At 45.6% G+C, this 12,500-nt stretch overlaps 1 protein-coding gene across 5 annotated transcripts in view; it reads left to right on the top strand.

Moving 5' to 3' along the window:
* Positions 1 to 12,500, top strand: part of LOC133136491 (extended synaptotagmin-2-like) — a 46,375-nt gene that overhangs the window by 27,539 nt on the left and 6,336 nt on the right. The window contains exons 9-18 of one of the 5 annotated variants that reach the window (XM_061254024.1): positions 1,085 to 1,261; positions 1,959 to 2,041; positions 2,535 to 2,583; positions 2,967 to 3,056; positions 5,002 to 5,097; positions 6,803 to 6,904; positions 8,819 to 8,881; positions 11,255 to 11,329; positions 11,649 to 11,735; positions 12,199 to 12,348. In XM_061254024.1, the coding sequence (XP_061110008.1) occupies positions 1,085 to 1,261; positions 1,959 to 2,041; positions 2,535 to 2,583; positions 2,967 to 3,056; positions 5,002 to 5,097; positions 6,803 to 6,904; positions 8,819 to 8,881; positions 11,255 to 11,329; positions 11,649 to 11,735; positions 12,199 to 12,348 (972 nt within the window). Of the gene's footprint in view, positions 1 to 1,084; positions 1,262 to 1,958; positions 2,042 to 2,534; positions 2,584 to 2,966; positions 3,057 to 3,918; positions 3,970 to 5,001; positions 5,098 to 6,802; positions 6,905 to 8,818; positions 8,882 to 11,254; positions 11,330 to 11,648; positions 11,736 to 12,198; positions 12,349 to 12,500 lie in introns of all 5 variants that reach the window. The other 4 variants (XM_061254026.1, XM_061254027.1, XM_061254028.1 and 1 more) reach the window with 4 other exon arrangements.

Raw genomic sequence — 12,500 nt, 5'->3', positions numbered from 1 at the left:
TCCTGGTGTTTTTGTCTTGATTTGTGAAACAACATATCGCTGTTTGTGTCAGACCTAATTTTTAGGTGAGCACAGGTATTGAAACATGTGACTGACAGGTGTTTCTCATTGTCCTGATGTGTCCTGTTAGATTGATCGGTTAAACAATAAATAGTTCTGAATGTTTTAGCCTTGGGTTTTGCCTGTGAGGACTGCATTTGTGTTAAAAATAACATGAAGACCAGATAACTGTCTTTGGGAGAAAGACAGTTCGTAGTACTTTCCTCAGAAATCAAAATAGTCACCTAATTATTACACACAAGTAGCTGGTATTTACCCTGTAAATGTGAGGCAGTTAAAGGACTTATTAAACGGGTAACAGTCGTTGCTGATAACTTTGTGCTTCATAAAAGTCCTGGACTGGACTGAAAGGCTGAAACGCTGTCTCCAGCAGAGAGCCTTTGGAGCGTGGAAAAGCTGTCTGTGTGTTTGACCTTCCCGGGTCCTCTACCCTCCTGAGACATTTCGGGCCTAAATAAAATCAGTATTTCCTGTGTAACAGGGAGAAATGGTGTCCGTCTGTGCCAAGAGCCCCTCTCTGCTGGTTTGGGAATGTGACTCTGGCCTACAGAAATAGGCTTGGATTATGGGCTGAATCTGAGGCAGCTCTCTGGCCCTTATGATTGGCCGGTTCCTCCCGAGATCTCTTCCCATTGGGTGTTTTTTCTCCCCACTCCTCCTCCTGTGCTCTCAGGGGCCTAGGGCTGGCATTTCCTGTCCCTTGTGTTGTTCTGGGGGGGTCTGTATGAAACTGAATTCAACTGAATGACACTTTTTATTTACATATTGTTAATTTGTACTATGTTTTTTTTTTTTCTGTCTATTTTTTTAGTTTACATTTTTTATTAGTTTTTATAAATATATCGATTTTATGTTTTTATTTGATCTGAAGTAATGTGCTGTCTCTTGTGGCATTGTGTCTATTTTTACGGTATTTGTTTCCACTGCTGTAAAGCACTACTGCTATAAAAAAATAAAGTTGTTGTTATTGTAACGTCATTTCCCCCGGTGGGCCGGTGAAGTTTGACTCTGTGTCTGTCCCCAGTCGGTGCTGAGGGTGCACTTCCTGGAGGCACAGGAACTGGAAGCCAAGGACAAGTTCATGGGGGGGATGATCAAGGGGAAGTCGGACCCGTACGGCGTCCTGGAGATCGGCAACGTGCTCTTCCAGAGCAAGACCATCATGGAGAGCACCCACCCCCGCTGGAACGAGGTGTACGAGGTGAGAGAGAGGGAGAGGGAGGGAGGGAGAGAGAGAGTGAGTGAGAGAGAGGGAGAGGGAGAGAGTGAGAGAGTGAGTACAGCCCCACTGGACCAAGGTCTACAGCTGCACATACAGTGTCCTCCTCCCACTCATGCCTGTGTGAGCCTGGCTTTGCATGGAGAGTCTCAGAGTGAGCGGAGAGTCTCAGAGTGAGCGGAGAGTCTCAGAGTGCACAGAGAGTCTCAGAGTGAGCGGAGAGTCTCAGAGTGAGCGGAGAGTCTCAGAGTGCACGGAGAGTCTCAGAGTGAGCGGAGAGTCTCAGAGTGAGCGAGCGGAGAGTCTCAGAGTGAGCGGAGAGTCTCAGAGCGAGCGGAGAGTCTCAGAGTGAGTGAGCGGAGAGTCTCAGAGTGAGCGGAGAGTCTCAGAGCGAGCGGAGAGTCTCAGAGTGAGTGAGCGGAGAGTCTCAGAGTGAGCGGAGAGTCTCAGAGTGCACGGAGAGTCTCAGAGTGAGCGAGCGGAGAGTCTCAGAGTGAGCGGAGAGTCTCAGAGCGAGCGGAGAGTCTCAGAGTGAGTGAGCGGAGAGTCTCAGAGTGAGCGGAGGGATATTCTCAGATTTCCCAGAGATTGTGTTAGGAGCCGTTTGTTGGAACTGTGTTATTTTCACTGTGAGCATTTTGTGAACATGTTATGGATCTGAATGGTTATGCGTTTCCAGTTCTTGGTGTACGAGCACTCCGGACAGCATCTGAAAATTGAGCTGTTTGACGAGGATACTGACAAAGATGATTTTCTGGGGAGGTGAGCAGCTGTACCTGTGTGTGTTAAAAAACCCCAATCTACCACCTCCTGTCCGACTCTACACATCTCCTGATCTAACAAGAACTCCTGACTGTATTCACATCAGAACAACTCAACCAGTACTTATGTATGTCATAAGCACAAGCATTAAGACCTTTTGCACTTTTGACCGAATTTTCTATGCTACTGGGACGTTTATGGTCAGAAAACCATGGGGGATCTGCATCTGTTAGAACACTGTATGCATGTGAAAATGAGAAATAGCCACTCACAAAAATATATGATCGGAACATTCTAATGCTGATGTCACAATTACTACTGTCTAACTGAAAGCAGTGGAGTTCTAGAACACTGAATTGGAATTTTAAGGCAAATGAAACATACATTCCATGAAACCTGCTGAACTCTAAGGGTTAACACCTGAAAGAACCTGAAACGGTTTCATCTCAGCGATGGTGGTTATAACACCTTCGCCTCTTTTTTTTTTTGGCAGCTTAATGCTTGATCTGGCGGAACTTCACAAGGAACAGAAAGTGGACAAGGTAGGGTGAGAAATAGGTATTCAGCGTAACACCTCATAGCCTTGTTCCCTGATGTTTTTTTAGTAACAGTAATTGTTATTGTCACAAAGACATATGAATAGAAAATGGGAATTGGTTGAATACAATTTAAATGTTAAGAACCTTTTTTTTAAATTATTATTGATAAATACCCCTGGATTTTTTGTGTTTTATTTATTACGAACAAGAAATTATTTGAATTCTTAAAAAATATTTTTGTGATGCCAAAATTGAAATTCATTTTTCAGGGATACTTTTTTCTGTTAAGCGCGTTGGTGTGTAGAATCTGTGTCCGAGCGCTCTCATTGGAGCGTGGCAGGCAGCGGCAGGCAGCTGATTGGTGGTAATGTCTGCTCCCGTTCCAGTGGTTCGAGCTGGGGCAGACGTCAACCGGGAAAGTGCACCTGAAGCTGGAGTCGCTGTCCCTCCTCTCCTCCCCGGACATGCTGGACGAGGTGACGCTTTTCACCGCCCTCCTCTCCCCCTTTCACTCCCCTTTCAGCCCTGCGGCGGTTCACTACCCTGTGTGTGTGTGTGTGCTTGTCGACTTCGTAACGTTTTAATCCATTATTGGCATTATTTCAACATAGAAAAGTGTGTTCTGCTACCCTCTAATATACCCTCAGGCCCCGCCCCTTTACAGATATCCAGTTGGAAAATTGTCCCGTTTAATTTAACGGCTCATTTTCAAAGTCGGAAAGCCAGCTGTTTTACGGATCAATATGAGAGTGAACACTGCCAGCGCCTGATTGGCTAGAGGACACATTAGGCTAATGAGATGGACACGCCCACTCTGCCCGCCCCGGAATGCGTGGACAGAATGTTCTGAACATTCTAATGCTGATGTCACGATCGCTCCTGGGTAATAGACCGCAACAGATGAACTCTATTTAAACTTAGAGCCATTGTCTTAACTTTGGCACCATCTGTCGAGGCCAAACTGGGGACCCAGAGCCCGGCATGCTGGTCCTCTGTCTCTGCATAACACATAATGCATTACAGTACTATTCTTACTTTTATGCCTAACTAAGTAATATAACGTGTTACTGTTAAAAATCTTCCAATATATTACAGTTTCTACATCAGGCATTACTCTACCTTCAGAAATGTTTTTATTTTTATCTATTAAATTAATTTATGTAATCAATTGGCGCGCAGAGGAAAAGCGGCACCACAGAAGAAGAATCGTTTCCTGTTCCTGTTATCAAATCAGAGAAATGGCAGCTTGTTCTCCAAGTGGAGGACATTACGCATGCCTTTAATTTAATGAATGGAAAAAGACAAGAACGTTGTTGTTAAAATGCTATTTCTATCCAGGCGACACAGGGCTGTCTATCGTCAGATACACGTCAAGCCTCGAAATACAAGGTACACAGTGAGCTGGCAGACAAAATGGCTGCATGCAGGAGACGCAGTGAATGTGTCCGACGCAAAAACATTTCTTCTCATTGTGTCTGACAACACTAGTCTTACAAAAAGTATAGATCAGCCCTATGGTGGAAGAGTTCCCCTGTTATCGATGTGTGGTGGGTGGCTATGGCAACATCGTTGTGACAACTTTCCCAATTCCATATAGGCTCGTCTGCCTGGTGTCTTCACTCCTGGTCCTGGGGAGCTGCAGGGAGTGCTGAATGAATCAGTGAAAGCGGTTCATTACACAATTCTCACCTCACCTGGTTTCTTGGGTCTGAATCAGTAGGTGATATTAAGGCGAAAACAAAAACCAGCCGCACCCTGCGGCTCTCCAGGACCAGGAGTGAAGACCACTGAATTTGGTTTTGAAAGTACCTTCAACAACACTGGTATGGGTTTGTATTTCAGGGTTTTTTTTCTCCCCACTAGGGATTTTTTATTTTTATTTTGTATTTTTTATTTTTTTACCTTGCGTGCTTGCTATTTTGGGGGTTCAGGTCTGGTGTTTGCTCTTCTGCTACTCTGCTCCTGGTACTCTGTAAAGCGTCTTTGTAACAGTCTTCTGTAAAAAGTGCTTTACAAATATAACTGAATTGAATTGAAAATAAAGCTGTAAGTCCACTCCAAGAACTATAACTATAACCACAGCTATAACGATAACGTTGTGAGCGTCCGCGCTGACGAACGATAACGTTAAATCGCCTCTCGGCTATGTCATCTGCCGTTTCTCAACATCACGCCCTATACATTCGGTTTGATCTCGATAGGGCTGTGAGTGTTTTATCGTTCATGCGGCTGGAAGAAATCGCTCTGAATGTGTTCCCAACGATATCGTTCCTCACTGTCGTTGTTGTTATAGGTTTGGCGTGGACTTGGGTTCGAATGGTTTTTAAACGGACATGATTATAGTCATGGTTCTGGCTGTTGGCCTGTGGACTGCGTTTGAAAAGGCTCTCGATCGTGACCTCTCTCTGGTGCCCCCTGCAGACCCTGATGTCCATTAAAGCGGATAAGGGCCAGGCAAACGACGGCCTATCTTCAGCCTTGCTGTTCGTGTTCCTGGACTCTGCCCGGAACCTGCCGGTAAGTCTGACCCCCTGCCCCTGCCCCACCTGTGGGATGATGTGGTGTCCTGTATGTCCGTCTTACCTGCTGCTGCTAGCTCACCTTTGAGAAAGGTACGGCTGAACAGAACACCCCTCATCGGTAAGAAAAAACAATACCCACAATGCATTTCTCTGAGTTCGACAAAATGCAAATGGGGATGCAGCTGTCCTGATCACAGAATTATGGGTAATTTGTTTATTTGGAAGTTTCAGTGACCAATGACTCTAGCGAATGTCTTGTGATACATTCGATGTGAGAGAATTATGAGAGAAATTGGTTGGTCATCTAGATGAGAGCTTTACTTGCAATGTTTTGGTTCTTTTTAGAATAATTCTGGGTGCCCATGCGTGCAATTCATAAATTTAAAAAATTGGTGGGTGACGCATGATGGACAGATGGAGTTACAGTTATTATTGGGGTCACACTGTTTAACCTTTAACCCTTCGCTGCGTGAGGTCACAAAATGTGACTAGAATGTTCTTAACTGAACATTCCAATGCTGTCACAATCAATCCTGTTAAAATGAAAGCAGTGCTGATCTAGAACACTGATGTAGAACTCATTGTTGCATCATGCAGTGGTGCAGTGTGTTAATGGGAGAACTTGGAGATCACACAGAAGTTGTTGAGGAAATATTTTTTGTCTCTTTTCCTCCTCGTCCCTTTTACGTAGGTGAAGTTGTTTTGGCAGCAATGATGTTGAAAAAATATTCAGACTTCAGAGTAGTTGCTCATTATAAATCTTCTGTTAAAAATAAAACAGATTAATCTGGGGAGTCTGTGCGCTCCAGAGAACTTGCAGAGATCAGAGAATTCCAAAGTAACAGTCGGAAGTATCCTAGTCTTTATACATTATAGCTAACCAATCATTTGTCATAAATCATCACATTGTCTCTCTTAACCCGCCTTAATATTTTCTGTCACTCTATGAAAGCTGAGCTGTCTTAACCTTTCGCCTATATAATGATTCATTAACTTTTTTTTAATTTTTATTTTTAATTTTTATTTTTTTACATCAGTCGGCGCATTGTGAAGTTAGTATTATTGATAGGTTCTTTTACTGCTGTGTTTCTGCATCATCTCCATCTTCTTGCTTCTTTAATTTTCACAATCATTATTATATGAATCACTGTATGTTCCAGTGAATCATGAACATAATGCAATTTTAGGTCCATTTCAACCTCCAAGTCATCTTAAAATAAATGTCAAAAACTATCTAGGTTTCTTATAGAAACCATGTCTGTTGTCGAGGGACCGCAAAACAAAATTGATTTAATTCTCCTTTTCTTTTCAAATCTGACTCTTCTTGCGTGTATGCACATTGATAGTTGACCTTTAAAGATAACGTGTGTGTGTGTGTAGAGCTGATGTGTAGTGCAAACCTGGGTCAAATACGTCGTTGTTTTGGATTCAAATACTTTTCTGTCCTCGACTGATCCTGCCTGGTGCAACGGAGCTAACCTAGAGAATCAGAAAGCAGGGCTTGCACCTTTTTGAGAGCATTTCATAGGTTCCAATACCCCAGGACAAGCTCAGTAAAGCGTAGAAAAGTGTTTGAGTACGAAACAGTTACGTATTTGACCCAGGTCTGGTTTGGTGTGCACTCTGCTGTTCTCTGCCCGGATTGGGCCTGTCCCATGATCCTCTGCTTTCTTCTCCCTGTTTCTTCTTCTCTCTCTAAGAGTGTCTTCGAGGGGACCTTGGGGTGTGGATACTTAAAGGAACGGAGGGCTTCAGGCCTAGTCTTTTGTGAGAACACTACCTCACTGTATAGAACACTATTTGTGAGTTTTTTTCCCGGAATGTTTATTTGCATTCTAAAATTTATAAGTTGTGGCGTGACTGAATGTTGTCATGGCGACCCCAGATCCCCAGAGTGTGGCGTGTATCGTTAATGAAATTAATAAATATGTGAAATAAAAAGCATGTTTGATTGCGTGTGCTGCACGATCCGGCTGCTTGGACATCCGTGTAACGTGTTATGCACCTGTAGAGTTTGTGACTGTCGAGACTGACACAGTGTTGTGTGTTTAATGCACACTGAATGAGACGTTAACTTTGAAAAGAGCTAAGGACCCAAAACTGATCCTTGGGGTACTCCAAAGTGTATCCTGAATGCTCAGAGGACTTACTGTTTACCCTAACAAACTGAGATCTGTCGGAAAGATCAGATTTAAACCACATACGAGCTTGTCCAGTAATGCCAACTGATTCTTCCGGCCTGCGGAGGAGAGTGTAGTGGCCTGTGGTATTAAAGGCAGCACTTAGGTCAAGTAGAACAAGAATAGAGATACAGCCACAATCCTGGGAGAGAAAGAAGTCCTTCATTTCTAAGGCAAGGGCTGTTTCTGTGCTATGGTGCTTCCTGAATCCAGACTGAAGGTTCTCATATACCCTGTTGGCCTGTACATTAGAAAGCATATCACATCCTGTCGTTGTTCAGGTTGTATCATTACCTCGTCGTTGGGCGTGGTCTCCCACACCTGTCTCAGACCCTCACCTGTCTCAGACTCCCACATCCTCACCTGTCTCAGACTCTCACCTGTCTCAGACTCTCACCTGCCTCAGACTCTCACCTGCCTCAGACTCTCACCTGCCTCAGACTCTCACCTGCCTCACCTGCCTCAGACTCTCACCTGCCTCAGACTCTCACATCCTCACCTGTCTCAGACTCTCACCTGTCTCAGACTCTCACCCGTCTCAGACTCTGTGTGTGATGTCACACCTGTCGACGTTTCCTCGGACACTCCTGGAACCAGAACCAGTTTCAGTCCCGTCATCTGTGTTGGGAGAGCGCAGTGAGCTGTGTGTAGCATTGCACTTAGTTACCGGTCAAAGAAAGGAGTCGTCAGCTTCGGCTTCAGCAAGGGTGTTTCCTTTCAAAAGTATTAGTCAAGACTAAAATAATTACAAACGAGTACAAACGTATTCTCCCTGAATTCTACTCAAAGGTACAATAGGCCATTTTTGACTTCTAACGGCCAAGAGAGGAATTGCAGGAACAAACATGGTCAAACCTGTTTATCCCTCCCCCTTCTCTGTGAACGACTATAAACACAGGCAGAGGGTGAGTCAACATGTCAGTGAGCCTTTTTCAATGAAGGGATTCACAATGGTCTTGTAACAATGTTTTAACACAAAAATCTTACCTATTGTACCTTTAACTATGTTAGTATTTTTGTTTATGACTTTCTTTTTTTCCTAAATGGAGGTATTGGTTTCCTTTTCACAAAGCAGCCGTATCCGTTCCTCCTCGGCGCCTCCATTTTGTTTCTGTTACATCCTCGTTGCGGCCGACCCCTGAAAACCCGGTAACCCGGTTATCCTTCCCACAACTTCCCCAAACTTCCCAAACTCCACGGTCATTTCACCGGAGAAATCCCACTACAAAATGTCCGCCATGACCCGTTCCATCCTGTGGAGGGAACGGCTGTGCCGTGCTGCTTACCCAATGCCTCCATTTTGTTTCTGTTACATCTTGTGTTGAATGTAACCCGGGGTCTTGGGGTGTTTTTTGCATTTTGTTTGATTGGTGGTTGGGATTAACCTTGCTAACTTTTTTTTTCGTTGTGTCCCTGTGTCTGTTGCTTGGTGGTGGTGTTCTTTGTCTTGTTCTTGTTCCTGTTCCATGACTTTAACCACTGTTCATCGTCTGCATGCTGGAATAACCCGGTGTTCGTTCTCTCCTGTCCGGAAAGCGAAACCCGTTAGAATGCAACCACGAGGGCTTGAAGAAAAGCTCCGTGAGTAAGGCGCTGAAGGTAATGTGAAAGACTGCATCTAGAAGCCCAAACCACACAGGACACAGCATCCACCAATCAGCACCCGGCCAATCATAATTCTGATTTAGCTCTTACATTCATCTTAGACGGGAGATCTCAAACTCCCAGTCCTGCTGGGATGCACTGTTTCTGTCTTCTTCTGTCAATCAGAAACCACTTAAGCCTTGTATCAAAGGTTTGTTGGCTCTTTAGCCAGTCATTGTCTTAAATTAAGGACTTGACCACTGAAATGGGCGGCCGGTAGCGTAGTGGTTAATGTACATGACTGGGACACACAAGGTCGGTGGTTCGATCCCCGGTGTAGCCACAATAAGATCCGCACAGCCGTTGGGCCCTTGAGCAAGGCCCTTAACCCTGCATTGCTCCAGGGGGGGACTGTCTCCTGCTTAGTCTAATCAACTGTACGTCGCTCTGGATAAGGGCGTCTGCTAAATGCCAGTAATGTAATGTAATGTAATGTAATGAAACGTACCTGGCATCCGGCAGACACTGCAGGACTGGAGTTTGAGAACCCTGAAGTAAACACTCCTTTCCTGTGAGATGGGGAAGACACAGAACAATTTAGTGGCCGTCTGTTTAGAGTAGAGTTGATTACAAGGTGCACACAAACACAACATCCTGTTGTTGTTGTTTGGTTCGTATTTAATTACGGTGTTTTAAATGTATTTTTCAGGGACACAACTGGATGTTCAGTCTGTTTCCCGCAAGTCGATTCAGATGCATTGTGTTTGCGGTTCATTAACAACCCAACCCATTAAAACAAAATGCTAATTAATCTTCATTAACTACAACCGCATTCCATGCATCTTGGCTAATTATGTGCCTAACACTTCCATCTTCTTTTATTGACCGTGACTTTTCACTGACCAGAACATCCTGCCTTTATTTGCCTTGTCTTGTTTCCGTTATAACCCTATGCTGTGGATGTTGTGTATGCTGTTGGGTATGTGTGGGTGAATATGCTCTTTCCTAATGGGACTGGGGTACTGTTTGTATCCAGTGTATGCCTAGGTAAATGCTGTGTTCAGAGAAGTCAAACTCGTTTAAATCTAAGAGATTCCAGACCAGCTAATTAACCCGCCTCTCCACATCAGTCTGTCAGCCAATCAGGAGCAGCTGCCCATTAAGGGAGGGGAGAGGGGGCAGGAAGAGACAGAGGGCAGCCCTAATTGCTTGTTTCCTAGAAATCATATCACTCACAATCTTAGAGATTAAACCACATGTAATGGGGGCGGGCCTGTCGCGTAGTGGTTAATGTAAATGACTGGGACACGCAAGGTTGGTGGTTCAATCCCCGGTGTAGCCGCAATAAGATCCGCACAGCTGTTGGGTCCTTGGGCAAGGCCCTTAACCCTGCATTGCTCCAGGGGAGGATTGTCTCCTGCTTTAGTCTAATTAACTATATGTTGCTTTGGATAAGAACGTTTGCCAAATGCCATCAATGCAATGCAATGCAATGTAATGTAATGTGGCATCTCCTCTTTCTACCATACAGTAGAAGAATGTACAGCATAACCCTGATGAAGTGGGAGTCATACTCCTCTATGTGTTTACCTCAGCTCTAAATGTAGTGTTAAACACACGATGATCCGAGAGAGAGATCATTCTCATCACACCTAGCTTTCTCCAGTGAGAATCAGCTGTGTGTGTGTCTGTGTGTGTGTGTGTGTGTGTGTGTGTGTGTGTGTCTGTGTGTGAGAAAGAATCAGCTCAGATTTTTGTGATGGCTTCAGGGCAGGGCTGCACAGGGAACAGGATTTTGTGCCAACTTCATTCTCTACTTGGCCGTAATAAAGTGGTTAATTTGATAAAAGTTTGAGTTACTGGAAATGTGCCCCCCTCCTGCATAGTGTCAGGGAGTGTGTTTGTGTAAGAGGTGGTGTGGTTCTTCTGCGCTTCCTCTGCGGTTGTGTGAGAGAGGAACTGTTCTCCTCTGGTTCCTCTGGTTGTGTGAGAGAGGAAACTGTTCTCCTCTGGTTCCTCTGTGGTTGTGTGAGAGAGGAAACTGTCCTCCTCTGGTTCCTCTGTGGTTGTGTGAGAGAGGAAATGTTCTCCTCTGGTTGTGTGAGAGAGGAAACTGTTCTCCTCTGGTTCCTCTGTGGTTGTGTGAGAGAGGAACTGTTCTCCTCTGCTTCCTCTGTGGTTGTGTGAGAGAGGAACTGTTCTCCTCTGCTTCCTCTGTGGTTGTGTGAGAGAGGAACCGTGGTTCTCCTGCGGTTGTGTGAGCGTGGAACCGCGGTTCTCGTGCGGCTGTGTGAGCGTGGAACCGTGGTTCTCGTGCGGCTGTGTGAGAGAGGAACCGCGGTTCTCCTGCGGTTGGCTGTGCGCTCACGGTTGTCTCTGGGTTCTCAGTCAGGGAAGAAGGTGAGCAGCGACCCGAATCCCTTCGTGCAGATGAGCGTCGGACACAAGATGTACGAGAGCAGGGTGGGTGAGCGCCGGGGCAGTGTGGGGTTCCACACGCCCACACACCCTGCTGCACTTCTCCACACTTAGCCTTTCAAATGTCACTCTTTCAAACATTTACACAGTAATTGCTTATCTGAGAGTAATGTTTTTCATTGATGCATTATTTAAGAATGATGTATATTACCTATGAGTATAAATGTTACATGTAAATGTTAAATGTAAATGTAAACGTCTGAATCTGCCTGGTTAATATTAATGGACGTGTGTGTGATTAATAATAAACGATGGTCTGCGTATGAGTGAGATGCTGACCCAGCACGCCCGCTCTCCTCTCCAGACCCGGTACAAGTCCAACGAGCCTCTGTGGGAGGAAACCTTCACCTTCCTCATTCACAACCCGCGGAGCCAGGAGCTGGAGGTGGAGGTGTGTTTACCCCCCATACGCATTTATCCCTGATTCAGTCCTCGCATTTATGTAGCACTTTTTCTCACCAGCTGTCAACTAAAAATGCTTTACAGTGATGAGGGGGACACTTGCCTCGGTGATGCAACGGCAGCCATTTTGCCCCCAGAATGCTCACCACAGATCAGCTGAGGTGGAGAGGGAGAGAAGGATTTTTAGCCAGTTAAATTGGGGATGACTAGGTGGCAGGTTGAATGAGCCAGGTTGGGAATTTACTGTTGCTAGGACCAGGTCAGGTGACGGTGTAGGAGCAGGTCAGGTGACTGTGTAGGAGCAGGTCAGTTGACGGTGTAGGAGCTGGTCAGGTGACTGTAGGAGCAGGTCAGGTGACTATAGCAGCAGGTCAGGTGAGGGTGTAGGAGCAGGTCATGTGACTGTAGGAGTGGGTCATGTGACGCGGGCGTGGTCTCCCTCGCTCCCTCAGGTGAAGGACGCGAAGCACGAGTGTTCGTTGGGAACACTGACGCTCCCACTCACCTGCCTCCTGGAGGCCGAGGAGATGACCCTGGACCGCCGCTTCCCCCTGAAGAACTCCGCCCCCAGCTCCACCCTCAAGCTGAAGGTCGCGCTCAGGGTGAGGCGTTGCACCCGACACAGCCTACACGAACCTGTCTGTCCGTCCGTCTGTCTGTTCTTTCTGTTCATCAGTCCTCTCTCTCTGTTTTCATTCACTCCATCACTGTGCTGATTCACCCATCCATTCACTATTCATCATTATACACTCAT

Source organism: Conger conger, chromosome 9 (genome assembly GCF_963514075.1).
Source record: "Conger conger chromosome 9, fConCon1.1, whole genome shotgun sequence".
Lineage (NCBI taxonomy): Eukaryota > Metazoa > Chordata > Actinopteri > Anguilliformes > Congridae > Conger > Conger conger.
The sequence above is the reverse complement of the archived record's forward strand: the minus strand, read 5'-3'. Positions and strand labels throughout refer to the sequence as shown.